The sequence below is a fragment of the Balaenoptera acutorostrata genome, chromosome 10, assembly GCF_949987535.1.
Source record: "Balaenoptera acutorostrata chromosome 10, mBalAcu1.1, whole genome shotgun sequence".
NCBI lineage: Eukaryota > Metazoa > Chordata > Mammalia > Artiodactyla > Balaenopteridae > Balaenoptera > Balaenoptera acutorostrata.
Genome location: NC_080073.1, coordinates 585,581 through 611,789, shown reverse-complemented (window position 1 = coordinate 611,789; position 26,209 = coordinate 585,581). Strand labels below are relative to the sequence as shown.

At 57.2% G+C, this 26,209-nt stretch overlaps 1 protein-coding gene across 1 annotated transcript in view; it reads right to left on the bottom strand.

Annotated features, from left to right (window-relative positions):
* Positions 1 to 26,209, bottom strand: part of CHCHD6 (coiled-coil-helix-coiled-coil-helix domain containing 6) — a 131,297-nt gene that overhangs the window by 22,416 nt on the left and 82,672 nt on the right. Inside the window, exons 5-6 of the mRNA XM_057554663.1 lie at positions 24,441 to 24,524; positions 2,854 to 2,924 (exon numbers count right to left, since the gene is read on the bottom strand). Coding sequence (XP_057410646.1) covers positions 2,854 to 2,924; positions 24,441 to 24,524 — 155 coding nt within the window. The remainder of the gene's footprint in view (positions 1 to 2,853; positions 2,925 to 24,440; positions 24,525 to 26,209) is intronic.

Genomic DNA, 26,209 nt, shown 5'->3' with positions numbered 1-26,209 from the left:
CCACACAGGGTAACGATGCAGAGAATCTGGGCACGGCTGAGCGATGTCACCGCGGAGCCACTACTTTACACGCACACAGAAGGTCTGCTGGAGCCAACCTCTCGCTGGGCCGTGAAGACTCTCAGAGTGTCTCGAGGACTTACAGCATGTTCTCTAATCACAGAATTAAACCAGAAGTCAACGCTCTAGAAGGGAACTAGAAAATTACCAGTGTCTGGAAAGTAGGCAATATATTTTGAAACAACCTATGAGTCAAAGAAATCAGAAAAATTCTGTACAGAATTATATACCCAAACTTGTAGGGTGCAGCTAAAGCCGGAGAGCAATTGCCACTTCAAATGCATATATTAGGAAAGAGAGCGGGCTGGAACTGGCTACAAAGTCCTGGGCTCTGGCTTCTGCCCAGTCTCCTCATCCACTCCTCCAGCAGTGCCTTGAACATGCTAATCGCTTCCTGCCTGGGGCCTCCGCACCTGCTGACCTTCTTTTGGGAAGCCCTCTCTCCCTCCTTGCTCGCTCTGGCCCACGTCTCGGGTCCTGAGGAGTCAGTTTAAGTGCAGGACACCCCCACCCCATGCCCGCCCGGGTCTGGGGTCTGGGTCGGGGCCTCAGACTGGGCTTCTTCACTCACTGTCTTTCACGGCTCATCACTGTAATCGGCCATTGTTTGGGCAAATGCTTTTTGTGCAGTTAGTTTTTAAATGTTGTTTGTCATCCCCTAAATGCTGTAAGTGCCTGGCTGGCAGGAACGGAAGCTGTCTTCTTTGTGGTCCTGTCACCAGTGCCAAGCAAGGTGCCTGGCGGATGCAGGCGCTCTGTGCTCCGTGTCCGTGTGTGAAAGACGCACAGGCATCTGGTTAACCACCTAAGTGACCACTCCATGGACTCAGAGGTGCTAAAAGACGCCCACTGTCTTAGAAGAAAATGCTCCGATGTGACCGGTCAGCAGCTGCACTTACTTCTGTGGTATTTACCATACAGTCGACACACATTTGCAAATGCAAGAACTCTCCTACCAAGGACTCGGTCCCCACCCCAGGCTTTAAGTAAAACAGTCTCTAACGCTGCCTCCTGTTGGCTCTGTTTGGGAAATTGCAACAGTTTTTTAGTGAACTCAGTTTACATGTTAAATCTGTTCCACACTATGCCATGCTAGGTGTGGTGAAGGGACGACGAAATAAACGACCGCCACCGCTAACCACTGTCACGCAGGCACAGCAGCCGCTGACGGCCCAGGCCCACTGCCCACGGGGGTCTCACCTGCAGACAGGAAACCCAGCAGGAGGCGGGGCCGAGGTCTGAGTCCAGGTCTGCTGGGCTCTCACCTCCGTCCCGCCGCCCACCTTACGTCCACAGGGGCCTCCACGGGACAGCAAAGCCGCCAAGACGGACAGTGAGGCCCAGAGGCCCCGGAGCTGTCCGAGCCGAGCTTGGCCCCGCCGCACGTCCAGGCGTGACTGTGCGGGTGAGGGAGCCGTCCGGCCCCCCTGGCCCCAGTTCCCGGTCTGCGAGATGGAACCGCCGACAGCAGACGAGGCGCACCGACCCTTCAGTCACACGCTCTACGGGGAGCATCGTCCAGGATGCCCTGGACAGACAGAGTCCCCCCTGCACCACACACGCCAACCCCCTTTGCCTTCAGAGGGCACGAGAATGAAAAAGGAGGTGACAGTCAAATCCACCCGAGTCCCCCCTCAGGATGGGGCCACATGGTGGGTGACAAAACGCGGCAGTGCTGACGGCAGAGTCCTGGCAGCTCTCCAGCTCCTTCCCCTGCAGGTAGGTCGAGATCCAGGGAAAGAGGGCGGGGGCTGCCCCACTCGGGAGCCTGGCGAGGGCCTGCCCACTTCTGGGGGTCACATTCCTGGGTGGCTGTCACCCAGCCTCTCCCTGTCACTCAGTGCCTGTGATGCCGGTGAGCCGGAATCTCATCTGGGAGGGGTGGGGACCCCACCAGGGCAGCGAGAACGCTCCGCCCTCGGGGTCCCAGGTCTCCGTCGCCCCCCCGGGAGCGGGAGGGTCCTGCTCCCCGGCTCCCGTCACTGCCCCAGGGCTGAACTGCAAGAGAAGATTCTCCTCCCCACACCCTCCCTTCAGTCAGCTCGACCAGGACCCACGGCACCTCCCCGGCTTCGGGGGTCCCTGCGGCGCCAGGTCTGGACGGGGTGTGCCCCCTCCGGGCACCCCCACGGCTTTCAGCAGCGGCCGCTCACCCCTGGTCCCCAAACCTCCATACGCCGTCGCCTCGAGGTGGCAGATCCAAGCCGGTCCCCCCTGCACCGGGCCTGGGAGGGGGAGGGGCAGGCGTGGGGGCCCCAACGGATTGACGAAGGTCGACAGGTCCCCAGGGACGCCTGCACACAAGGGGCCGGCTCTCCCTTCCCCACGGGGCCCCTGCAGACCTTCCTGGACCTGCACCCGAAGCAGCAGCCGCGTCTGCAGCGGACAGGCTGCCGCACCCCTGTCCCTGACGCTCGGCTCCCGGGCCCCCAGCGCAGGAGCAGGACAGGCGGACAGAACCCTGGTGCTCAGCCCTGTGCCGCCCGACCCCGTTCTTCCGGAGGCAAGACAGCCCCGACCGAGAGTCACGCAGAGGCTCGCGGCTCAGGGCCAGGCCGCTCCAGAACCCGCCCAGGGGCGGGGGGGCCCGCAGCACCCCTTCTCGACTCCCGCAGGGGACTGAGCGCAGTGCCCGGCCCAGCTCACAGGACACGCAGGACCTGGGCCTGGAGAGGCTGGCTCTGCCCCGACCCCAGGCGCGGGGATCTGAGCCCCTCGAGAAGCCTGAAATCAGGCCTCGGGGCAGGGAGATTTTACAAACGCAGGCGGAGCTCAGGAGGAGGAAGCTCTTACTTGATCGCACCCTCCATCTTCAAGGCTGCCTTGTGGAACTGCTGTGAAGACAGTCTGTACGTCTCGACATTCTGCAAAGAGAAAACAGACCCGACCCGTTACCAGATGGAAGCTTCTCTCCGGCCGCAACCCCACCCGCAGCCGTGCTGAGTCCACACATGCCGACTTCCTGACCAGGATTGCAGGCAGGGCCCAGCTCCTCATGGACCAGCCGTGGCCGCCAGGACACATGGAGCCCCTGGCTCAGGGGTCACACCCCCGCCGCGAGCGAGGCCCGGCCCGGCCTGCCCCACCGTGTAAATAAAGTTTTATGGGCACGCGGCCCTGCCCACGATTTGTGACCGCACGGCTGTGGCCGCCCCTGGGCTACGACAGTGTCACAGCGACAGCGAGGCCCACACAGCCTAGGACAGTCACTACCTTAAAGAAAAAGTTTGCCGGGCCTTCGTCTGGTCCAACCCCATCTTATACGTGGACTCTGCTGCCCAGAGATGTGAAGCAACTTGCCCGAAGCCACACAGCAGGCAGCGGTGCCGGGACCACAGCCCAGGACCCCCGCACTCACCAGCACTGCCAGGCAGTCCCAGAGGCACATGCTGCCCTCCTTCCGAGGGCACCCCGTGTGTGCACAGGGCCGGCAGTGGGGGAACGGCAGCAGGACAGAGCTGGGCTGGAGCCTGGGGCCACCGCAGCGTCCTTTCGGACAGTCACTCCACTTCTTTGTGCCCCAAGGCGAGTGGCTTCAGGCCACCCAGGCCCAGCACCCCGCATGCCATGTCTCCAGAGGAAACCAACGTAAACACAGCTGCCCCCCAACACCAGCTCCTGGCCGAGCCCCATGAGGCTCACGGGTGGACCCAACATCTCTAAGGACGCAGGCTTGAGAACAAAACCACCCAGAGGAAGCCCAACACGGGGCTGGCATCGGACGCCCCAGCAAGATGCCCTGTGGAGCTGCTGGGCCCACGCAAGCCTGGGGCAGCCCCTTCCCACCACAGATGGGCAAATGCAGGCTTCTGGCTTCAGGGCTCCCGTGGGTGCCGGTCAGTCAGGCCCTGCAAGCAGCCAGCGAGGCAGGTGAAGGGACCCACGGAAACGGAGACCCCACGGCCCATCGGCCTCCGAGCCCGGTTCTCCCAACTCCACCTCCACTGAGTACACAGGGAGTCTGGCCCAAAAGGATCGGACCACTCGGACCAGAAGAGGTGACAGGTGCCCAGATCAGAGCCGTGCGGGGCAAGCGCCGTACCCCATGGGCCCCGTCATCCACCTGCAGGGAAGGTAACCAAGGCGGGCGCAGGGAGCACGTCCCCGAAGCACCTGCAGGGCAGCGAAGGCGGAGTCTGTACCCGGGGTGGGGGGCGGAACTAGGCCGGCAGCCCTATCCTGGTACCACGGCCTCGGGAAGGGCCAGCTGGGAGGGACGCGGAAGGGTGTTCCGGGGCGCAGCTGAGCCCACGAGGGGCAGGGGTTCTGCTCTGGGCTGTGCTGGGGCGAGCCCGCTGCCGGGCCGCCACCCCCAGCTGCTGACTGAGGCCACCCCGCCGCTCCCTGGCATGTTCCCCACCTCTGAACCGGGGAGACAGCCGAGGCCCCTCTGACGGTCAACGGGAGCTGCGAACACCTTGCGCACAACAGGCATGAAATAAACGACGGCTCTCCCCACCCAGCCAGGCTGCCCCCCTCCACAGGGACGTGCTGATGCCCAGCTGTCCAGCCCCGACGCTCCAGCCAAGAGATTCCAACTCCACCTCAACCAGTGGCCGGTCAACCGACACTGACCCTGGGGAGGGCGTAAGGACACAGGTGAATCAGGTCAGGCCCTCTCCGCTGAGCAGATGCTCTCCTGGGAGGTCCATGTTTTAACTCTCTCTGCACATGGCGTCTGCTCTTTGGGTCACTTCCTCCCCCGAGCCCTGTCTCCTAGCCGTCAGGCGGACAGCCCTCCCCGTGGGGCGCCGAGGGGGGCGGGCTCACGGGACGACCGTACCACCCACACGCCACCACTGCCCCTTCTGAAGCCACAAGCCCCCAGCCACGCCGCCCGTCCCCTCCCACAGACAGCCTCACGGCTCAGCCCTGCCCCCCTGGGAGAGCAGCCGGGCACCGTCCCTTCCCAGGGGAGCACCCGCGGCCCAGATGGGCCCACGGACGCTGGGACCCTGCACCTCGACGCACCGCCCGGCTGGGGAGACCGGCGTCAGCGGCTGCACTGACTGCGACCTCAGCTCGAACCTGTGGTCGGTGAGGCTAGCCGCAGGAAGTGCCCGCAGGCCAAGAAGTGGTGATAGCCCAGCGCAGCTTCCTCTACAGCCTCAGGATGGCTCAGAGGACCGCGCCCTGCTGCGCCCTCTGCCCATCTCACCTGCCTGAGCAGGACAGCACCGCCAGCGACGCCCTGCCCCCACTGCGCCCCGCACGCGCCCCGAGGGAGCAGCTCCGGGTCCACCCAGCTTCCTGGGGCCGCTGGACGCCGTGCGCTCTGAGGCCTCAGCCAGCGAGAGCAGGGCCCTCGCAGACTCACCAAGGGGCTTCTGGAAGGACCGGGGGCCCCCCACCAAGACCCTGCGGAGCGCTGAAGGTCCCACGGCAGCCCGGCCGCAGGCCATGGGGCTGAGCAAGGCCCCACTCTTCAGGGTGTGCCGAGCGGTGGGGCGGCCGCGTGGACGACACAGCGACCCCCGCAGCCCCGCCGCCCCCTGCTCCCCCCGACCGGTGATCTCTCCTCCCCTAGATTCAGACCCCACGATTTCAGAGCCCCTCCTCCCCCTTCAGCTGCTGTGAGCGAGTCTGAAACCAGAAGACCTGATCTCGATTAATTAAGCCTGCCATTAAAAATTAAATAACGTGAGTGAGAAGGTGTGAGCCTTATCTCTACAGGCTTCAAGAGTCAGTGTTTCTTCAATCACTTCCCAAGTAGTTTTCATATTTCATACTGTCTGATTTCTCCAAGGGCCTGGATTCTGGAGATCAAAAGAGAGGGCAGGGGGAGGGGGGAGGCTGGGGACCGAGGGGGGCTGTCCGTCCCCACTGCAGCCAGGACGGGGGGTCCCTACGGCAGAGCTCGGTCTGCTGGCCTGGAGGGGAGTCCCAGGAACGGTGAGAGGCCGCCGGGCCGTGAGGGTGGGTGCAGGCCGCGGGGGGGGCGTCTGGCTCCCGGGCTTCCGTGTGAAACGAGGACGGTCCCAGAGCGCCCTCCACACAGTGTCGTGGGAATCGCTACAAATGCCGCTGAGATGGCACATATAAAACGCTTCGAGCTCGTGGGGCCTGGCACAGAGGAAACAATAAATGTCTTAAACACTTAACACCCAAATGCACGTCAGCCAAGGGAAAGAGAGGGGCATCTCCTGGAGGAGGCAAGCTCCATCAAGGGAGGGGTTTTCAGCCCCTTTGCCTGACCTATCCCCAGAGCTGCCGGCGCTGCCGGCACAGAGCGGCCCCACCAGGAGCGGCTGAAAAAGGGGAGCAGGGGCAGCTCTGCCCGGGCAGATCAAGAGCGTGACGAGCACGCAGCGTCTGCCTGGTCAGTGGAAGTCTCTGAGCTGCCGCTCCGCGGACGCAGCCCCACCGGGAGTGCCGGGCCCAGAGAGGCCGCAGGGGCCACGTGAGGACCAGGAGCTGGGACCCCTCCCCCAGGTGAGAGCGCTTCAGCAACACTTCGGGAGAGTGTAAGAGAGACAGTCACTGGTTCTGCTCTGAACCATCAACCGGGGACACAGGGCCAACGGGGTTCAAGTGGACCCCCATGCCAGGCGCTGTGGCTGGGACTGGCCAACAGACTGGCCCTTCACACCCAGAGCTACGCTTCCGGTAGGAATGTCTATTCCTCTGCCGGTGCAGACAGATGGTCAGAGGCAGACGATCCCGCCCAGGGGCCAGAACCTCGAGGGAAAGAGGCAGGCCCCAGAGCCGATCCATCAGCCTCGCATACGTGCACGCCTCCAGCAAGGGATCCAACATACCGAGGGCCACGCAGACTGGACTCAGAGCAGACACGTGGTTATGCCTAGAGGAACCTGAAGGCCCAGAGCCGGGAGACTTCCGGCAAAGTCAGTGCAGCTGTCGGGGCCGGGGCCGGGGCTCAAGGAAGCACCAGACTCTGCAGGGAGCAGACTGAGGAGGGGAGACCCCAGACTCTGCAGTGCTTCAACAAGTCCAGCCAGTCATCAGGGATATGGGAAACTCACCAGCCTAATTACCAAAGGCTCGCCAAGCCCACAGGAACGCAAGGGCATTTGGAGAATCTCTGACTTGAAAATAATAAGAAAGAAAAGAAAAGACAAAAGTGTTTTGTAAAAAGTCCAAATAGTCAACATAAAACTTTTAAAACTGTTGGGCGTGCAGTCAGTGACACAGTAGGTGAAGGGACAGAAATTCTGTTTTGTTGAGGGACTGAACAACTGGCTATTTGTGAAGCCAGTTCAGCGTCTTTGCCCCTCCCCGCCGTTGGTGCCGGCTCCTTCCCCAGTCACCAGACCCCACCTCGACCCCGCTCCTCCCTCCTCTCTGCTCCTTCCCCCGACCCCCTTGCGCTGCCCTTTCAGCCACTACTATTGCTAAAAATGACCAAGTGAAGCTGGCCGGTTATGCTCTACTCTGCTGATAGTGGAGAAGGCACCCCTTTCCAGACTTGCTCCGGCACTTACCCAGGATGGGTAAGGGCCAATCTTGCCCCCATTGCCTGCCCTCGTGGATGTCCACCTGAGATCCCTTCAACCCCGGGGCCCCTTCCCTCCACAATCTCCTCATCCTCAGGCACACCATCCAAACTCATCCACAGCCGCCATCCTCAGGGCCACACCCAGGGCCTCCCACCCTGCAGGAGAGCCTCACCTAGGATCCCAACTGCAACCAGACGGTCCTACCTAGGACCCTCAAGCATCCCCAGGACAGTCCCACCTGAGAACCCCCTCTGATCCTGAGGACGGTCCCACCTGTGGCGCCCCCTCCGCCCCGCCCCCCCGGAAGGCCCCACGTGGCACACTTGCCCTCTCACCCCACTGACCACGCCTTTACCCTCCACTCCTCCCACACCCTCCTGCCCTCACTTCCGCTCCCTCCCTGGGCCCTGCTTCCAGCCCCTCCCATCACACCCCGCGACCCTCAGCTCTCACCCAGGTACCTCTGCCCCCGGTCACACTCCAGGCCCGGCTGATCCAACCCACCTGCCGCGTCCGCCCCTCGGCCCAGGAGACCCCACAACGAGCTTAGGCTCCAACCTCAGGTGAACCTTCCCCACAGCTTGTAATTCGTGAAATTCCAGGACCGCTGCCCCCACCAGGCCTGTTTCCCAGCCTGAGTTCCTGCCGTGGGCAGATGGCCGCTTCTCGACCTCAGAGACGACGGAGGCTGCAGCCAGGCACAGACAGGAGGGTCTCCCCAGGGCCAGGGCGCCTCTGCCTTCGCCCACGCCCGCCGGGCCCCGGGTCCCTGGGCAGCGATGGGCCATCTCTGGGGCTCCGAGGAGGCAGTGACCTGCAGGCCAGGGCTCGTCTGTTTCTTCTCCTCATTTATGAGTGCCTACTGTTCACAGCTGTAAACGAGAGAGGTGCAGCCCTGGCCTTCGCAGAGCTAGCAGCCTGGCTCCTGAAAAACAACAATTCTACCCAGGAACCAGTGCCAAAAAGACACGGCGGGGTAGGGGTAAGACACAGCCAGGAAGGCCGCTCTGCGGGACAGCGTGGGTGGAGACCTGAAGGACATGGAGAGGGAAACGAGATTCAGGGGAGGCTTAGGCTGGGACCACCGCGGCACGCTCTTGGGAAAGCAGGAGGCGTGTGGCTGGAAGTCGGTCAGCTGACAGCTGGACCGGGGCCTGGCCACCTCGCACAGGGCCCGCTTCAGGGTTGGCAGGAAGCCGGCGGCTGCTCAGGGGACAATGCGGTCTGATTTCCATTCTGGAGGGACCACTGACTGCGCCCTCGGAGACGGAGACGGGGCGGTCAGGACCGGGGTCAGCTCCTGGGGGGGGGGCCCGGGGAGGGGGGTGGCTGCGGAGAGCGCAGGGGAAGGGGCCAGAACACGGCCACTGGGCGGGCAGCACTGCCCTCACAAGGAAGCCAGGCAGCCCGCCGGGCCTTGTGCGCGGTTAGCTGGTTTTTACACTTCCAGAAACATGTTTGGCTACATGAATATCTAAAGAGTGTGAAAACAAAATGCAGAGCACAATAGAAAACAAAAAGGAATTTTAAAATTGAAGGGACATGAATTTTAACCCCACTTTTGTGACTTACTGGTGACCCGACCCCGAGCAAAGGGCCCCAGAGTCAAGGTCTCAGGACCGGCCCCCGCGGGCAGTGACTCAGGCCACAGGGGTGTGGACCAGGCGCCCGGGGAGGCAGGCTCGGCACGCACAGGTCCTCAGCACTGAGACTTGGCCCTGGGACCAGAGGGCGCTGCCGGCGGAAGCTACAGGCTGGACGCCCTGCTTCCCAGAGCCTAGTCCCCCGCCCCCGCCCACCCCCGAAAGCCTCCCCGCCCTCTGGCCAGTCGGGCGTGCGGCCTGCGCAGCCCAGCGCATCCGGGGAAGGTCGGGCGGACCGCTCCAAGCCTCACGGGCGCCGCCGAGCACGAGCTCCCGGGGGACCTGAGTGCCTGGGACACCTGGGGGGCGCAGGTGCCCAGAAGCAGGGCCCCCACGGCCACCACAGCCATTTCCTAAACTCCCGGCGCCCTTGGCGGCGCCCCGCCCTCCGTGGCTCCCGTCCCCGAGGCCTTGCACCCGCGGGCAGATCGCTGTGGCCCTCAACCCTGGAGCCGCGGGGCCGCCTGAGCCCAGCCCATAGGCTGCTGGGTGGTCTGGGGTGGGGCCCCAGCGTCGGTGTTTACGGAAGGTCTCGGGGGTTCCCTGGCCCCCAAGGTGGGAAACGCTGCTCCCGGTCCCGGAAACCCTGAGGTTAAGCCTGCCTTGTCACTGACTAGTCCGTGCCTCCGCCTGCGGCTCCCGCTCCACAAAGAGCTCCGTCCTCCGAGAAACCTGACTCTCATTTCAGCGTCGGAAACTACAGTGGGACGCTAAAACGTGGTCCTTTGTATTAAGTTTCCTAGCTGCTTGATATTTTGTGGTCTGAGAAGTCTTAAAAGAAAATCAAAGGAGGAAAGAGGGCTGAAAAAAAGGAAAAGGAAAAGGGGAAGTCTAGCGACCTCCGCGCCCCCGTCTCACGGGCCCCCTTGGCTTCCAAAGTAATTGGAAACACGTTCAACCCCGTTGTCAGTTCTGCGGAAACACCAGACCTCCTCTTGCTTCTCCTAAACACAGGTGAGTTTTCTTCATGGTTGTCACCTCCTCTGATTCCAACTTCTAATTTTAGAACAGTTTCAAAATGTTGGTAGACAGCAGGCTTTGCGGGGATAATATAGCTCAATGTGTATGAGGTATAAATTACCTAAGTTAAAAATAATTCTCTCCTTTATTGCAAAAATGACTAATTAACTCAATTCAAGTACCGTAAAGGTTCCTGCTAAGTGTTTACTAAAGGTTCTAAGAGACTCTGGGAAAAGATTTCTTTTCTTCTTGACTTCGCCTCCAGGAGAGGGGATTTGCCTGTGAGGAGCACCTACTGCCCGCCAGTCCCCAGGTGCTGTTACACACTTCACGCTGTCTGTTCTGCAGACAGAGCCTGAGGCTGGGAGCCGGACCCACCAGGCGCGTCTGCCCGGAGCCTCCTCCACGGAAGGATTAGTCCAGGCGCTTGACACAAAGGGACGAACAGATGCAAATGAGGGTTTTGGTCCTTCTACAGAATGAATACCTTGATGAGCTGAGACATGCACGAACACACACCTGAACCACCGGTATGTGTTTGCTCTCCGGGCTGTGCAAATGCAAACAGGAAATGTCACAGCACTGAATAAATCCGCACAGGTTCTCACGGAAGCCTAAAGTTTGGGGGCTGCAAAAGGGTATTTTTTAAAAGGTCCCATTCTCATACCCGCAAATAGAGCCCAACAGCTTATGGGCTGTAGAGACAGCTCATAAGCACGAGCTCCTAAATGAAACAGGCTTGGAGTCGGGGGGTGCTGGGCTGTGCTCAGAGGAGTGGGAGAAGACCAAGAATAAATGAATAAATACACCAGAAATAAGTAAGGTGCGTTTAAAAAGATCGCCCTCTGGCCTGAGCAGCACGTGGCAGCCGCCCTCGGGGGTCAGGGGGCCGTCTGCGCGAGGAGGGACAGAGGCCAGCACGGTTACTGGGGACATTTGCTGCTGCGTGGGGGGGAGTGACAGCCCCTCACAACCACCGGGGGAGACGATTCCTGACGTGTCACCCTCGGGGGCAGCGGTCGGTGCTGAAGGAACGGGAGCTGTCGTGACCACTATTGTTACCAACAAGTGATCTGTTGAGGAAATTAAACTACTAGCTTCTGGAACCACGGATCGGGAGCAAGGGGGGGTCAGTGTTCACGGCGGCGGGACCCTGAGGCTGCAGGACCCCAAGGCGGTGGCAGCTGATGGGGGGCTCCAGGACCTGGACCCCCAGGAGCTCTGTTCTCCCAGGGAGCAGAGTCCACCGGCCACAGCCCTGCGGGCCGGCAGCTCCCGGCACGAGCTCCGGGCATAGAGGGTAGAACGGCCCCAGGCCAGTGGCTGGCAGGCGGCAAGGGCGGCTCTTGTCCCCCCACCAACCCCCAGTCTCAGGCTGGGGTGGCCAAGCCAGGTCATGTCCCTTCGCGCCACCCGCAGGCACCGTGGGGGGAGCAGGGGGGAATGGAGCCCAGGGCAGGCCCCACTGCCCTCCTTCTCCGACTCAGCACTGATGCCCGGCCTCCGGGGCCATGCCCAGGGCCCTTCGGTCCAGCCTGATGCCCTCTGCCTCCGCCAGGGCCGCCCTTCTGGAAGATGCCACGCGGCCTCTCCTCCCCGCCCGCTGATCCCGCTCAGGCCGCGCTGCTGAAAGGGTAAAGCTTTGCACCTGGAAGAACCTCGACCCTCCTGCAAAGAGCAGCCCTGCAGCTGCCTTTTCTTCTGCTTCTTCCTTTAACATCCTTCTGTTTCCTTCCATCCTCCTGGAAACCTTATTTCTGCTGCTCAGGCGGAGAGTGTGGCGCGGGCTCCTTCCAGCCCCGCGTTCAAATCTCGCACCTCGGAGAAGAGCGTGACAGTCACCAGGTGCGCGTCGCCCGGACTCACCGCTCACTGGGGCTCTGCCCATCCACCCACTCGCACGCTCCTTCTGGCTGAAGCCACTTGAGTTATCGATATTTTAGTCATCACGACCCTTTGCCCCCAAACACTTCAGCTGCATCTCCCAAGAGCAAATTAACTCTGATATTCTGAGTAAACACTAAACAACTACCACAGTCGGGACCCTTCACATCAATAGGATAATTTTCTAATATATAATCTGTGTCTGACTGTTCCCAACTGCCCCAGGAAGCCCCCCCAATCCGGGACGCAGTCGAGGGTCACAGGTCGTGCCTGGCTGACATGGCCCTGCCTGCCCTTCAGTCTAACCTGCTCCCACCCTCTCTTGGCCTTTCAGGACACTGATATGTTTCAAGAAGCCAGGACAGTTGTTTCAGAGAATGTCCCTCAGTTCGAACACTTGTTTTGTCATGATTAGATTCAGGTTAAAATTCCTGGCGGAGAAACGGCAGAGGTGAGGCAGCCGTCCCTCAGTGTGTCCCACCGTTGAGATGAGGAGTTAGGGGGTGGCCGCTAGGCTGCTCTGCTTTCCCGAGGGGCTGCAGCCATGTCCCCCATCGACACGTCGGTGTATGAGGTCACGGGACACTCCTCCCCCGACCCTGGTGGAACTTTGTGGCTGCTCCAAAGTGACATCACGTGGCTTTGGAGGTGGGATCGTGAACACCTGGCACACTGGTGCCTCGCTCTCTGGGAGGAAGCCTGGAACAGCCCACCCGGAAGGGACACGTAAATGATTCGGCCAACAGTCCAGTGAAGCCCCAGCACGGCCACATCCACTGCCAGGGGTGGGGGGGAGAAGGTTCTAGATGGTTCCAGCCCCCAGCCACCATATGGCCCCCGGCAAGGCCTCTGACTTCAGGAAACAGAGCCAAGCTGTTCCTGTGTCCTGTCTGAGCCCCCGACTCTCAGAGCCCGTGACCCTAACCAACGGCTGCTTGATGCCTCTGAGCTTCGAGGTGATTTGCTATGTAGGACCGTAGACCTGCGACCACACCCTTTCCCTCGACAACAGGCACGTGACCTGAAGAGTGATGCTGTAAAAGCATAATTACCCTACTTCCCAACAGTCATGGTTTTTGCCTGAATTGATTATTATTACAACAGTGGCAAATGGGTGACTGTCTATCATTCTCTCCACATTTATTAGTTGTTGTTCCATCGTAAAGACAGTTTTCCTCTCCTTTCCTCCTTTTGTTCCTGTATGTTTTTATGTCAGTTTGGACTTAGATTCTCTTTTTAAAATCCAACGTGTTATAATCCATTTCTGTCGTCGCTATTGTGTTGCGCAGACAAGGTGTCCGAACTCGGCTCGTGGGACCTCTTTCAGGCCATCTCCTGGGTCCCGTATAGACTCACATGCCCTCACCATGTTCTGAACACTCCTCACTTTTTCACAAGATAAGATGTTAACCACCCCAATAGGTACGCTGCGATGTCTAACTGCAGGTCTAATTTGCATATCCAATAGCTAATGATGGTGAATGTCTTCTCATGTGCTTATTTGCCATCTGTATATCCCCTTGGTGGATTTTTCTAATTGGATTGTTGGTTTTTATTTATTTATTTTTTGCTGGTGCATTGTGAGAGTATTTTCTATATTCCAGACACTAGTCCTTTGCTTGGTGTGTGGTTTGTAGATATTTTTTTCCCCTTCTGTAGCTCCTCTTTTCATCTTCCTCACAGGGCCTTCCACAGAACGAAAGTTTTTAATTTTGATTAGGTCCATTGTAACATTTTTTCCTTTTATGGATCTTGCTTTTAATCTCAGTACCAGATGTTGTTAGTACATAGCAATCTGTAATGCAGTTGATTTTCGTGTGTGGGTCTTGTGTATGGTGACCTTGCTAAAAGCCTTTATGAGTCCTAGGGTTTCCTCTTCTTTTTTCTTGGATTCCTTAGGTCATCTATGCAGATGATCATATCCTATGCAAACAGGGACAGTTTTATTTCTTCCTTTCTAACCCACAGCCTTTAATTTCTCTTTCTTCTCTTACTGCAGAGGCTAGTGTCTCACTGGTGGCGTAACTCTAACCCTGCTTTTAGTGGACGTGTTGACAGGCACCTTGTTGCCGTGGTGGGGCGGGGGGCGTTCAGAATCTCATCCATGTCTCTGGTGACAGCTGGTGGTTTTGGTACATACTCTTTAACACGTTAAGGTAGTTCCCTTCTATTCCCGATTTTCCAAGAGTTTTTGTCATGAATGGGAGTAGATTTTTGTCAAATACTTCTCTGTATCAATTAGTATGATCATATGTTTTTTCCCTCAGCATGTTGATATAACAGATTTCATTGATTTTCAGACACTGACCCAGTCTTGCACACCCAGAATAAACCCCACTTTGCATAACATGGTGTATACACACATAGTATATAATTCTTTTCATACATTGCTGAATTTGGTTTGCAAATATTTTGTTGAGGATTTTTGTGTCTAACTTCATGAGAGACATTGTAGTTTTCTCTTGTCTTTGGTTTGGTAACACTGCTTGTCTGACAAAGTATTGAATAATACTGGCCTCATAAAATGAGTTGGGAAGTTTCCCCTGAGCTTCTCTTTTCTAGAAGAGATTGCATAGAATTGGTTTTAATTTCTTTAACTGTTTGGTAGAAATCTCCAGAGATACCATCTGGGCCTCGAGATTTCTTCTCCTGGAGTCTTAAAGTCATGAAGTCCATTTCTTCAGTGGTTACAGGACTATTCTGTTTATCAATTTCATCTTGGCTGAGTTTTAGCAGTTTGTGGTTTTCGAAGAATTGGTCCATTTCTTCTATGTTGTGGAATTTATGAGCATAAAGTGGTGTTACTTCATTCCCTCCCAGTGGCCATGGAATCTGTGGGGATACAACCTGCTTCACTGCTGATGGGGGTGACCTGTGTCTTCTCTATACCTTTGTCAGTCTTGCTGGAGGTTTATCAATTTTATCAAATTGTTCCAAGAACCAGCATTTTGTTTCATAAATTTTCTTTAGTGTTTTCCTATTATGATTATATTTTCTGTTCTTATCTTTTATTATTTTTTTTTTTTTTTTTTTTTTTTTGTTCTTATCTTTTATTATTTCCTTCCTTCTGCTTGCTTTGGGTTTATTTTGCTGTCTTTTTTCTAATTTCTTGACCTTTTAATTTGAAACTTTTCCTCTTTTCTAATTTAGGGATTCACTGGTATAAATTTCCCATTCAACCCTGCTTAAGCTATATCCCATATATTTTGATATGTGGTTTCTATTCTTTCAAATTTGTTAAGGTTAGTTTTAGGGCCCAGGATATAGACTATCTTGGTCCCGCAGGTGCTTAAAAAATATATGCATTTTGCTATTGTTGGAGTATCCTTTACATGTCAGATCCTGCTAGTTGGTTGTGTCATTTAGACCCTTTATATCCTTGACAATCTTCTGTCTAGCACTTCTATCAGTTGCTGAGAAAAGGGGATATTGAGGTCCCCAAACTATTATTTTAGGTTTGTGTGTTTCTTTCTGCCCACTCAGTTTTTGCTTCACATGTTTTAAGACTCTCTTCTTCGGTGCATACACATTTAGGATTACTATGTGTATGTGTATTACTATTACCTTCCTGGTAGACTGATCCTTTTATCATCATATAACACCCTTCTTCGTGTCTAGTAATTTTCTTTGCTCTGAAGTACTTTATCTGGTATTAATGACCACTCCTATGTTTTTCTGGATCGATGTTTACATGACATATCTTTTTTTTTTTTTTTAATTTTATTTATTTATTTATTTATTTATTTATGGCTGTGTTGGGTCTTCGTTTCTGTGTGAGAACTTTCTCTAGTTGCGGCAAGTGGGGGCCCTCTTCATCGTGGTGCGCGGGCCTCTCACTATCGCGGCCTCGATTGTTGCGGAGCACAGGCTCCAGACACGCTGGCTCAGTAATTGTGGCTCACAGGCCTAGTTGCTCCGCGGCATGTGGGATCTTCCAAGACCAGGGCTCGAACCCGTGTCCCCTGCATTGGCAGGCAGATTCTCAACCACTGCGCCACCAGGGAAGCCCTGACATATCTTTTTTTCACCCTTTTACTTTCCATCTATGTCACCGTATTTGAATTGAGTTTTTTATAGACAGCAGAGTTGTGTGTGTGCATGTTTGTGTGATCTTCTCTGGCAATCTCGGCCTTTTCACTGGTATATTTAGACCATTTACCTTTAAGGTGATTACTGACAGTTAGAGCTTAAGTCTTCCATCTTATCACATGTTTTCTGTTTGTTCCCTCTGTTCCTCCTCCATTTCTCTTTTCTTGTCTTCCTGTCAGTTAAACATTTCATCAGATTCCATGTTGATTTATTAATAGTGTGTCTGAGTCACTGCTTCACCTAACTTTCTCAGTGGCTGCACTGAGCATTACAATGCACACATGTAATATACAACCTGCTGCTGCCGACGCGCTACCGCTCAGGGTCAAGTCTGCAAGCCTCACTTCCACTTAGGTTCCTCCAGCCTCTCCACTTTTTAAAGTCTCCTTTGAGCATTTTTTGTACATGCATTTGTCTCACATCATACGATGTTATATTTTTTGTTTCAACAGTCAAATATGATTTTAAAAATTCACGTGAAGAAGGATAATGTTGTATTTATCTGCATTTTTTATTTCTCCGTTGTTATTTCTTTCTTGTTCATATTCCCAAATTATTTCTTTTATCATTTCCTTCTGTTTGAAGAACTTACTTTGCCATTCCTTACGGGTACGCTGGGCAGCCACAAATTCTCTTAGCGCTCTGTAATCCGAGAACGTCTTCATTTCCTCTTCATTCCTAAAGGATAGTTTTGCTGGGTGTAGAATTCATGGTTAACAGAGTTTTTCTTTCAGGACTCAGGAAATACGCCACTTCCTCTGGCCTCCATGATTTTACATGATATTCCACCATCGATCAAATCGGCCTCCCTGCATACGTAACATTGGTTTTCTCTGACTGCTTTCAAGTTTTGTCTTTAGCTTTCAGAAGTTTCATGATTGTGAGTCTAGGTGTGGCTTTCTTTGGGTTTATCTTTGGGATTTGCTCAGCATCTGGATTCAGAGCCTTTACTGCACTATTGTGTCCACTTGGTTCCTCCAAGGCACTGGGGCTCCTGCTGACCCTGCGGGGTTGCCTGCGGAGCAGGAAGTGCTTCCCCAGGCTGTGCTCCCCCGCCAGCCACTTGTTGGGGAGGGGTCCCCCTGCCACTATCAGGCATCTCTTGCCTACAGGGCACAAGGAGCACTGCCCCAGCCACTTGTGGGCGGGACATCCCCTGCCGGCCAGCAGCTCACCAATGATCTGGGTGGGAGCAAGGACCCTCTGGTCCACAGGACAAAGTGCTCTTCCCAGGCCAGTGCTCCCTGGCTGCCCCCAGCCCTGCTGTGGCAGGGTCCCCCTGGTGTGCTGTCGAGCCATTTGGGGTCTCGGGGGAAGAAGGGAGTCTCTGGCCCCAGGGATGAAGAACACTTGCTGGGGGTGCATGCCAGGGGCTCTCACCAGACCCCCAGTATGGCTGGGGGGCTCCGTCTCAATCTGGAGGAATGTGAGCCGACCTGCGAAGCTGTCTGCCACTAGGTTGGGGCCGAAGACACTGGCCCTGGTTGCCTTCTGTCACTGGGAGGGGGTTGTGAGCACCTGGGCCACCGCGCTGTTCCTCCAGCCCAGGGTCCCTCACCAGCTCTTCCTTTTCCTTCCTTTCAGAGTCCAGGGTGCCTCTCAACTTATTCCAGGGTTCCCAGCTGTACTTGGTGGGGAGAGCAGGGAGAGGGGAGCCCAGACATCTTCTCTCTGGAAGTCCCTCTCTGTGGGTGTTATCTGTCTGATAGATGGCTGGGTTCATTTATTTCTGCTTGTATTAATTTTTAACACCATCTCTGTCGATTTAATTTTTAAATAAGAAAAACATTAACATGGTTCAAAAGTCAAACTATTTATAAAAAACACACTCAGAGATGTCCCACACCCTCCCTGTCTTCCCAGCCCATTCCCACTCCCGCTTGTAGGTAAAAAATCTCATTAGTTTCTGGTTTATCCTTCTTGAGGTTCATTTTGAAAACTAAGGAGATTCGTACACTTCTGTCTTTTTTTCTCATTTCAGCAGAGGCATGATTTTGGCCTCAGAACCTCAGTCAGCTGTTAATCATTCAGAGCCCAGCGACTTAAAATCTTCGTAATCTCTGTGTTTCCCTTTCAAAACCCCTTCAGATGCCTCTCTGATTCCATTTAAACCCACTCCCTCCTTTCTGCTCAATTCCTCCATCTGTTGAGTCGTTTGTCTGCTTTCCCTCTTTAAATTTTACTGATCCAGTTTTTTCCAGACTTTCCTCATCGTTCTCATTCTTTCTTCCATCATTAACAGATCTGAGAGGCGATCTCAAAGAAACAAGGTGCGGCCTTGATGGGAGTCTGCAGTGAGGCGACTTCTGCGAAGCGAATCCTGTTCCCCAGGAAGCCCCTGGGGCGCCCTGGGGAAGGGCAGTCCAGGAGAGGATCAGGAGCAGCCTGGACAGAGCCGCCTGTGTGCTCAAGGTCACGTGTTCGGGGGGGGAGAGCTGCTGTCAGCAACACTGCGACGAAACGGGACGTTCACAGCCGCACGTCAGCTGGCAGGGGCCCCGCTGCCTCCCGGAGCCCCGCAGTCCCGGCAGCTCAGCTCAGCCGCTCCTCACCGAGCTCGCGCTTCACACCAGCTCTCCCCCAAGCGCCTCCTGCCGCTTCGTATCGCTAGGGCTCCCCGGGCCCCTCCCAAGCGCCCCACCCACAAGGCCAGCAACGCCGCTCCTGGGTCCAGGGGTTACCGGAAACCTGACGGGAAGGGGCTCCACTCGGGACCACTGGCAGCACCTTCCGATCGGCTTCTCCGCTGGACAACACGTGTTCCTGGGCGTCGACAGGGAAGTGGGCCGTGGGAGCAGGTGCCACAGGGACGCCCGGGGCAGGTGTCCGCAGGTACCGCTGTTCTAGGCAAAGCTGCCAGCTGGTAACCAACAACCAGGTGCCGCAACGTCGTCTGTTTTAGTGACGCCTGGCATTCTCGACAGAGGCCATGAGCACGTCCACAACACTTGCCAAGTGTGACCCTCTGAACGAGAGATGGGACGGCCTGTGTTCCTCCTGGGAGGATGGCAGGAACCCGGCTCCACGGGGTCCACACGGACGGCCCTCGCGGAGACAGTGATGGGCTGGAATCTTTACGTCCCAAAGCATTTCAAGCAAGACATGAAGTCCTTTCTTGAGCCGTTTAACTCGGGTAAATAACCTAACCTCCCTCTGCTTGAGTTTAGAGGCTGGTACTGTGAGATCCTAAGAGCGCCAAGACCCCCCCAAACTGACTCTGGTGTATTTAAGAAGGCACCAGGCAAGAGGCCACCAAGAGCCCCGGAATCTTTACATTCCACGCCCTTCCCACGTGATCCCCGGGTTCCGAGTGTCCGGGACGGCCCCGGCCCGGCTGCCCTGCAGTGGGAGCTGCGCCTGCCCAGCCCCACGTCCGCCGTGTCTGGCGACGGGCCCGAGGTGCCGCTGACGGAGGTGGGAAGGCCTTCGCTCTGCAGGGACCCGCGGGCTGGCCTCGGGTGGGTAGGCACACAGGCCGCGGCCCCAGAACCCGTGCTGGGCGTGTGTCCACAGAGGACCCTTCCCTCCCCCGCTTCCTCTGCTCTGGATTTGCAGGTTTGCTGCTGTACGTGTAAGAATCACGTCCCGACCTGGAGCTCAAGCTGGGGCAAGAGGCCGACCCCCATCAGGGGCTGGGGACACTGAGCTGGGCCAGCAGATGGTGGGGTGGAGTCTGAAGGGCGTGCAGGGCCCGACCAGGTGACGTCCTGGGCCGGGTGAGGAAGCACAGTGCAGACAAGGCAACGAGAAATCTGGACGGGACAGAGGGACGGCCACTAAGGCCAGGAGACCATCAGGGACGATGCCCTCGTGTGGGTGACAGATGACGGAGATGCGGATGCAGAGGAGGGGACAGTTTTAACCATCGGGAAGTGTGGGGATGGATGAAGTGTAGGAAACACACAGACAGGGAGAGGAAAGAGCCCAGCAGACCTTGGCTTTCCCAGCTGGGGGGCGAGTTCCCAGGAAGACGGTCCGTGTGGAGAAGTGAGCCCTGCATACAGAGTCGCTGCGGTGGCCTCGCATGGCCCCCACACCCGCCACCGCCTCGCGCGCCTGGCCATCCTATGCGCTCGGTCACTGCACCGTCCCTGCCACGCGGCTCTGCGGCCGCTTCCTCCTGACTCAGCGACCACTCTCCTTCCTGAGGCTCCTCCCAGCTCGACTGCACTGTGACCCCCGTCACTGACCCTGAGGGCAGGACGAGGTGCAAGCAGACCTTCTACTACAGCAGGCGTAACACCAACCTGGGCACTTAGCACCACGGGCTGCCTTGAGGGGACAGCTCCTCGGACAGTCACCTCCAAGTGCAGGACGTGGCATCAGACTGTCTAGGAGGACGCAGTCTGGATGCAGAATAGGCAGGGCCACGTGGCCATTTCCTTTCTGGAGCATGTCTGCCTGTCCATTTAAAAGATAAATCCCAGCATGAACAGGGCGGCCGGACTAGGATTCTGAAGTCAGCCAGCCCCAGACGTACATCCCACATCCGCCACTTAGGAGGCCGTGGGGCCGCGTGCAAGCTGCACGTGGTCCCTGAGACCCAGCAGGAAGGGCCACGTCCACGCACAGGGCCTATAGGAGGCAGACAAAGCCTTGGGAGGTGCCTGCCCCCCAGGCAGAGGTAGCAGCTGTGCGTGGGCACTGGAAAGCCAGGGTGAGAGCGGTGCCGGCAGCTGGGGACCGACTGCAGCGGCCGGCGAGGCGGCGAGGACACCAGACACCTCCACGGCAGGAGGACAGCTTAAGCGGTAAGGTCTTTAAAAACACTCTTCCGAGAAATACAATCACAACTGATCTTGATATGAGACCCGGGATGGAGAGCCGGCCTCAGCCCAGTGCACCTGCGCAGGTGATCTCCCAGGAAGGGCACAAAGGTGACCTCTGCCCTGTGCTCCCGACAGGGCACAGGGGCCATGGGACGGATGGCCAGGCCGGGGAGTAGGGCCAGGAGGGCTGAGGCCCCAGCAGGCTGAGCTGCTGGGAAATGCCGAGCACAAAGACAGGGCTTTAGAATCTGATTAAGAGAGACGGGGACCAGGACAGGCCCACGCTGGTGAGAAGGGGTGCGGTCAGCAGGGGGCGGAGAGAAAGAGCCCCGGAACCCCCAGCCTCCGCCCAGGAGACGGAACAGAGTGAATCCAACACGGATACCTGGGGTCGGCTGCAGACAGCGTCGGCATGCTAGATGAATTCTCGTCCCCACCCAGGCGAGTCACGCAAGCTCTGAACTCCCTGACGGAGACTCTTGTTGCTCTGGCAACTCAGAATTCAGAGAAAATGGGAAGATACCAGACAGGACCATGTCCACGTTAGCAAAGGGAGAAAAGGTGGGTTTTGGGAAACCTAAGTTTGGTGACCAGTCACACCCCCGACAGGATTCTATCGTCTGAGTCCTTAGAAACAGAAGTGCCGGCAACCAGGGTGGCCACAGATGGGACACAAGTCAGGCTGACCCACTTCCCCACTTCTGTCTTAGGTGTCAGGGACACGGCCCAGGTCCCTCTAGGTCTAAGAGCACAGCACTCACCGCTGTTACCAGTTGACTCTCAAACCACTGAGCTGCCTTGGGGCCGCTTTCCTACATGTGAAAAGAATCGGATTGGATCAAGGGTCCTCCTGTCTCACCTTATCGGAGGCGGCTAGCCCAGATATAAGCAGCCCATTCTTGCTAAGAAAGGCCGGGCCTCAGGGCATAGCTCTGCTCAGCTCCAGGGACCGTGGGTGACAGCTTCCCAAGGGGGCCTGGCCAGGTGGCCCCCTGGGAGCACAGGCTGAACCGCCATCCTTGGTGCCCATCCTTCCCACGGCGGCCGCTCCACTGAGTGTGTGACAGGGTCGCCTTGGGCTGTAACTCATTACCCCGAAGCGTGAGGCTGGGCCCTCTTCCTACACCCCTGACCAGCAGCCACCTTCTCTTGTGAAGCGGACTTCCCTGAACCTACTCCCCTTCCTCGGAACCTTAAGCAGCTCCTGTTTTCCTGGAGAGGCTCAGGGACTCCAGGCAGGGCTGCTTTGTGCCGCACTGAGAAGGCTGCAGGCCTGGCAGGATCAAGGCACAGCCGCTCCTTAGGAAAAGCAAGCCCAAGGAGAAAAAAACGGAAACCAGGAGAAGCACTAACTGCTCACAGGCAGAGGCTGGGATGGCGGGGAGTGGGTGCACCTCTTGGGGAAAGAGCCCGAAATCCAGGAAGAACACACGTTTCCAAGGTCCTCCCTTTCTCCCTGCCTCACTCTTTGAAACTAGACCCCAGAAGTGCCCTCTCCACTTGCAGCTGCTGAGATTAGAAAAGTAAGACCATACTGACGGAGCTGGCAGGCCCACTGGTCACAGAAAGGTCTCAGGCGTCCCTCGTCTGGGGCCCTAGCCCTCAGCATCCCCTCCTCTCCCACCCTGGACTGTGGGCTCCGCGTGGCAGGAACCACCACTGCCCGGCGCTGAACAGAGCCAAACTAGCGCGGGATGAACGGGTGGGTCCTCCAGGCACTCGGGGGCTGCTTTACGCAACCACGTGTCCCCCAGACAGCTGGCAGCGCGGGTTTGAAATTCCCATTTCAAAGACGAGGAAACTGAGGCTCCGGAATTTAGACAACTTGCTCCAAGTCCCAGGCTGCTGTGCTGCTGAGGCGGAACCAGGGCTGAGCTCTGCTGGACCCCGGAGCCGCCCGCCCCACCCGCCTGGCCCTGGGCCCAGCGAGGCCTGGAGAAGAGGCCATCCCTGCAGTGGAGACTGCCTCAGACACACCCGCTGCTGCTGGAGTGAGGCCTGCAGTCTGCAGGGGAGAGAACACGGAGCGGACGGCGGGGCTGGTGCCCAGCCCCCCACCGTCAGTGCACGCTGCCCTCTGCCTCCCGCCTGAACGGACATCACGCCGGCTTTGCTTCCTGGGCCGAGACCCTGGCGAGGCCGCTGTGAACGCAGCAGCGCACCTCTCTCTGCGGGAAAAGGAAAGCCCTCCTCGCTCCGGCCTGGCGGCCTGGGCACCGGGAACAACTGTGCAGGAAGATCACGAGGCACAGGCGCCCCACAAAACATGCTCCCCTCACTCAGGAATAACCGTCACGGGCACAGAAGGGTCACGAAGTCCCCTCCCCTGAACACTGGTCTGGACTCCACGGGCTCTCCTGCCCGTCGACGCCGATCACACGGCCGGGTCCAGATGGCGTCCTCCAGGCAACGGGCCTCTGTGCCTCCCGCCCCGACCTTCCCCACCCCGACTGGCTCCCAGCTGCTGAGGGGTCGAGGATGATCCAGCCGCTGTTCCAAGTCTGCCCCAAACAGCTTTCCACCATCAATTTCCAGGTGTAAAAGGAAACCAAAAAAAAAAGAAGCTTGACGATTGGAAGGTGCAGAAGCTGAAAATGTCAAAGTCTGAGCATTCAACAACTGAGGCAGAATTTATATAAAAATACAACAGCAACAGCAACTGGAGAAGATTCTCCGTGGTCCCAGCCATTACAGGAACACAACTGTCCCCCGAGAAGGCCCACTAGGCCTGCCCAGCCCCTCTCCCCCTCCACCCCACCTCCCTCCAGAGACCCGGCTCCTGTTTTGCAAAATGCTAGTGTTTAAGCATCTGCACACCTCTTCTGGTAGCTTTTAGTAACTGCTCTCAACCACGTAGGTAAACCTCACTTAAAAGAAGGGGCTCATCTGCCTATGTGAGGAGTCTGGAGCTGACCTAGGACGAGCGGGAGGACGGTGAGAAAGAAGCAGAGCACGGGCTGCAAGGAGGACAACCAGAGGAGAGTCACCCTCAGTGCTGCACACCTCACACGCCTGGCGTCCCCCAGACACCAACGGGTGGCCCCCTTCTGTCCCCACGGACAGGCTCCAGTGCCCGTGCCTGCCATCAAGCCTGCAAGACACCGCCAACCTCAAAGCTCCAAATTGAGACAAGGGACTCCAGGACCCGCGGGGACAGCAGGCATGCGGTGGCTTGGCCACGGTCTCAGGCATAGGGAGAGCCATGGGTTAACCTGCCAACCATCGCCTGCCACGGTTTCAGCCTCTCTTTGAAAACTCCTTCATGATCAACAAACTAAGCCGCCCAAACAGGAAGCAAGTTACAAAGTTACCAAATGAATTTTCGTTGTTGCAGATTTGAAAAAGGGCAGGTGACGTGCGTGCCTCTGAAACTCGTTCCTTTCAAAGGCTCATCTTCAGAAAAGTAGAGGCGGGCCCTCTGACCCCCGACCCCCAGGAGAAAATCAGTAACGGCGCTCGTGCATCTGTACCGCGACGGTCACACCGTCACTACCTCCTTCCAGCGCAGAACTGCAGGGTCAGTTTCCTGAGCCCGCCCGGAGCTCGGGGCCCAGCCGCCCTCCCGCCGGACCGCTCACCTGCCTCTCCAGGCGCCCGAGCTGCTCCTTGTATAAGGCGTCGCGGCGTCTCAGCTCTGCCTCTCGGCTCTCCAGCTCCCCAGCCTGCGGGGAGAGCAGAGTCCAGTTAGCCGTCTGCGACCTACGAACGGAAGCCCACGCAGCGCCACGTCGCTACCGCCGTTAAGGGGGGACCCTGCAGCACTGACCAGGGCAAGCGTGTGCACACGCGCCCCACGGTCTCCAAAGGCAGGCAGGGTGACTAGGGCCCCATCACAACGCAGAAACAGAGCGGCTTAGGTGACGGCCCCGAAGCTCAAAGCCACGAGCGGAGCTGGGGTCGAGCCTGGGCAGAGAAGGGCCTGGATGGAAGCTGTGCAGCCTCAAGGCACGCAGGCCGGAAGCACTGTGCCGTCCCCAGAGCACATGTGCCGCCGACTCACTCCCTGAGCTCTGAGCGGCAGGGACGCCCTGATGTCCTCCTTCTGCTGAGCAAACCACCTGTCTCCAAGGGCCAGGGAGCTGAAAGGTGAGCAGCCTTGGAACCCAGAATCCTAGGCCTCAGGGGACAGCTGCTCCTCGGCCTCCTGAGAGGAGCAAACAGAACACTGGTGCACACGGCTGAGGACCCTCACAAGGTCACAGCAGGCTACCCGGGCCAGCCCTCGTTTTTCTCAGGCACGGCAGGCAGGTGGCCCTCAGGTCAGAGCCAGACGTTAGCGGGTGTTGCCACGTGACACACACGCCTGTAAGGCGGCTGGGGCACTGGGGGTGAGGGGGAGCTCCTGTCCTCATGGAGCTTAGATCCCAGCAGAAGAGACAGAAAAATAGGACAACTGCAGATGGACACGGGCTGGGGAACCACAGACGGACAGCTTGCAGGGTAGCGACCGTCGTTCTCCCTAAGACATTTCCCAGTCGGCCTTCTGGGGAAAAACACTGAATAAAGCACACTGTCTCCAACACAAGGTAACATGTCACCATTATGCGTGCCCGCTCTCGGGTCACAGTCTTTGAAGGGGGAAGTGAAGGGACCTGTCAGATGAGCACGCTCGATGCACCTGCCCTGCTCCAAACACAAGGCAGATAAAACCACGGAGACACGACCGAATTCGCTAACAAGATGCAAACGTCCAACGGAACAGATGGGCACAGAGGCAGGTGAGGCCAAAGCCACAGCCTTGGGCAGAGGTGGCCGTGGGGCCAGCTTCGTCCCCGGAGCCCAGGGCTCCCCCAGAATAAGAAGCCAACCTAAAAATCCTGAGGACCCTATGTCAGGCCATGGTTCTCCATCTGCCAGAAGCTGGGTTCAGCCCCGAGGCCACAGCTCCAGCCCCGTGAACCCCAGGCCACAGCTGGGTGGCGCGGGGACTGGCTGGCACTTGGTGCCACAAAAATGCTCGGCAGGGAGACAAGGAAATAGAGAGAAACAAAGCCAACAAGACCAAAACCAAAACTTGCGCTCAAAACAAGCCTGCAAACCAAACCCCAAATATGGTGAGGAAGTGTAAGCTTAGAAAGGCTGCCCATCAAACAGCAGCTGATGCGAATTCACTCCAGACAAAACTCACGTGATGGGACGTTATGACACGGTTTTTTAAAACTTTTTATTATGCAAAATTGTATTACTGTACTAAAATAATACTAAATAAACCCGGATATTATAATATTAAAATATATACTAAATAATATGAAGTAAGTACAAATTTATAATAATATTTTAAAAAACCCAGATGGCCATCACTAAGCTTCAAAATGATAAAACTAGGGACTTCTCTGGTGGTCCAGCA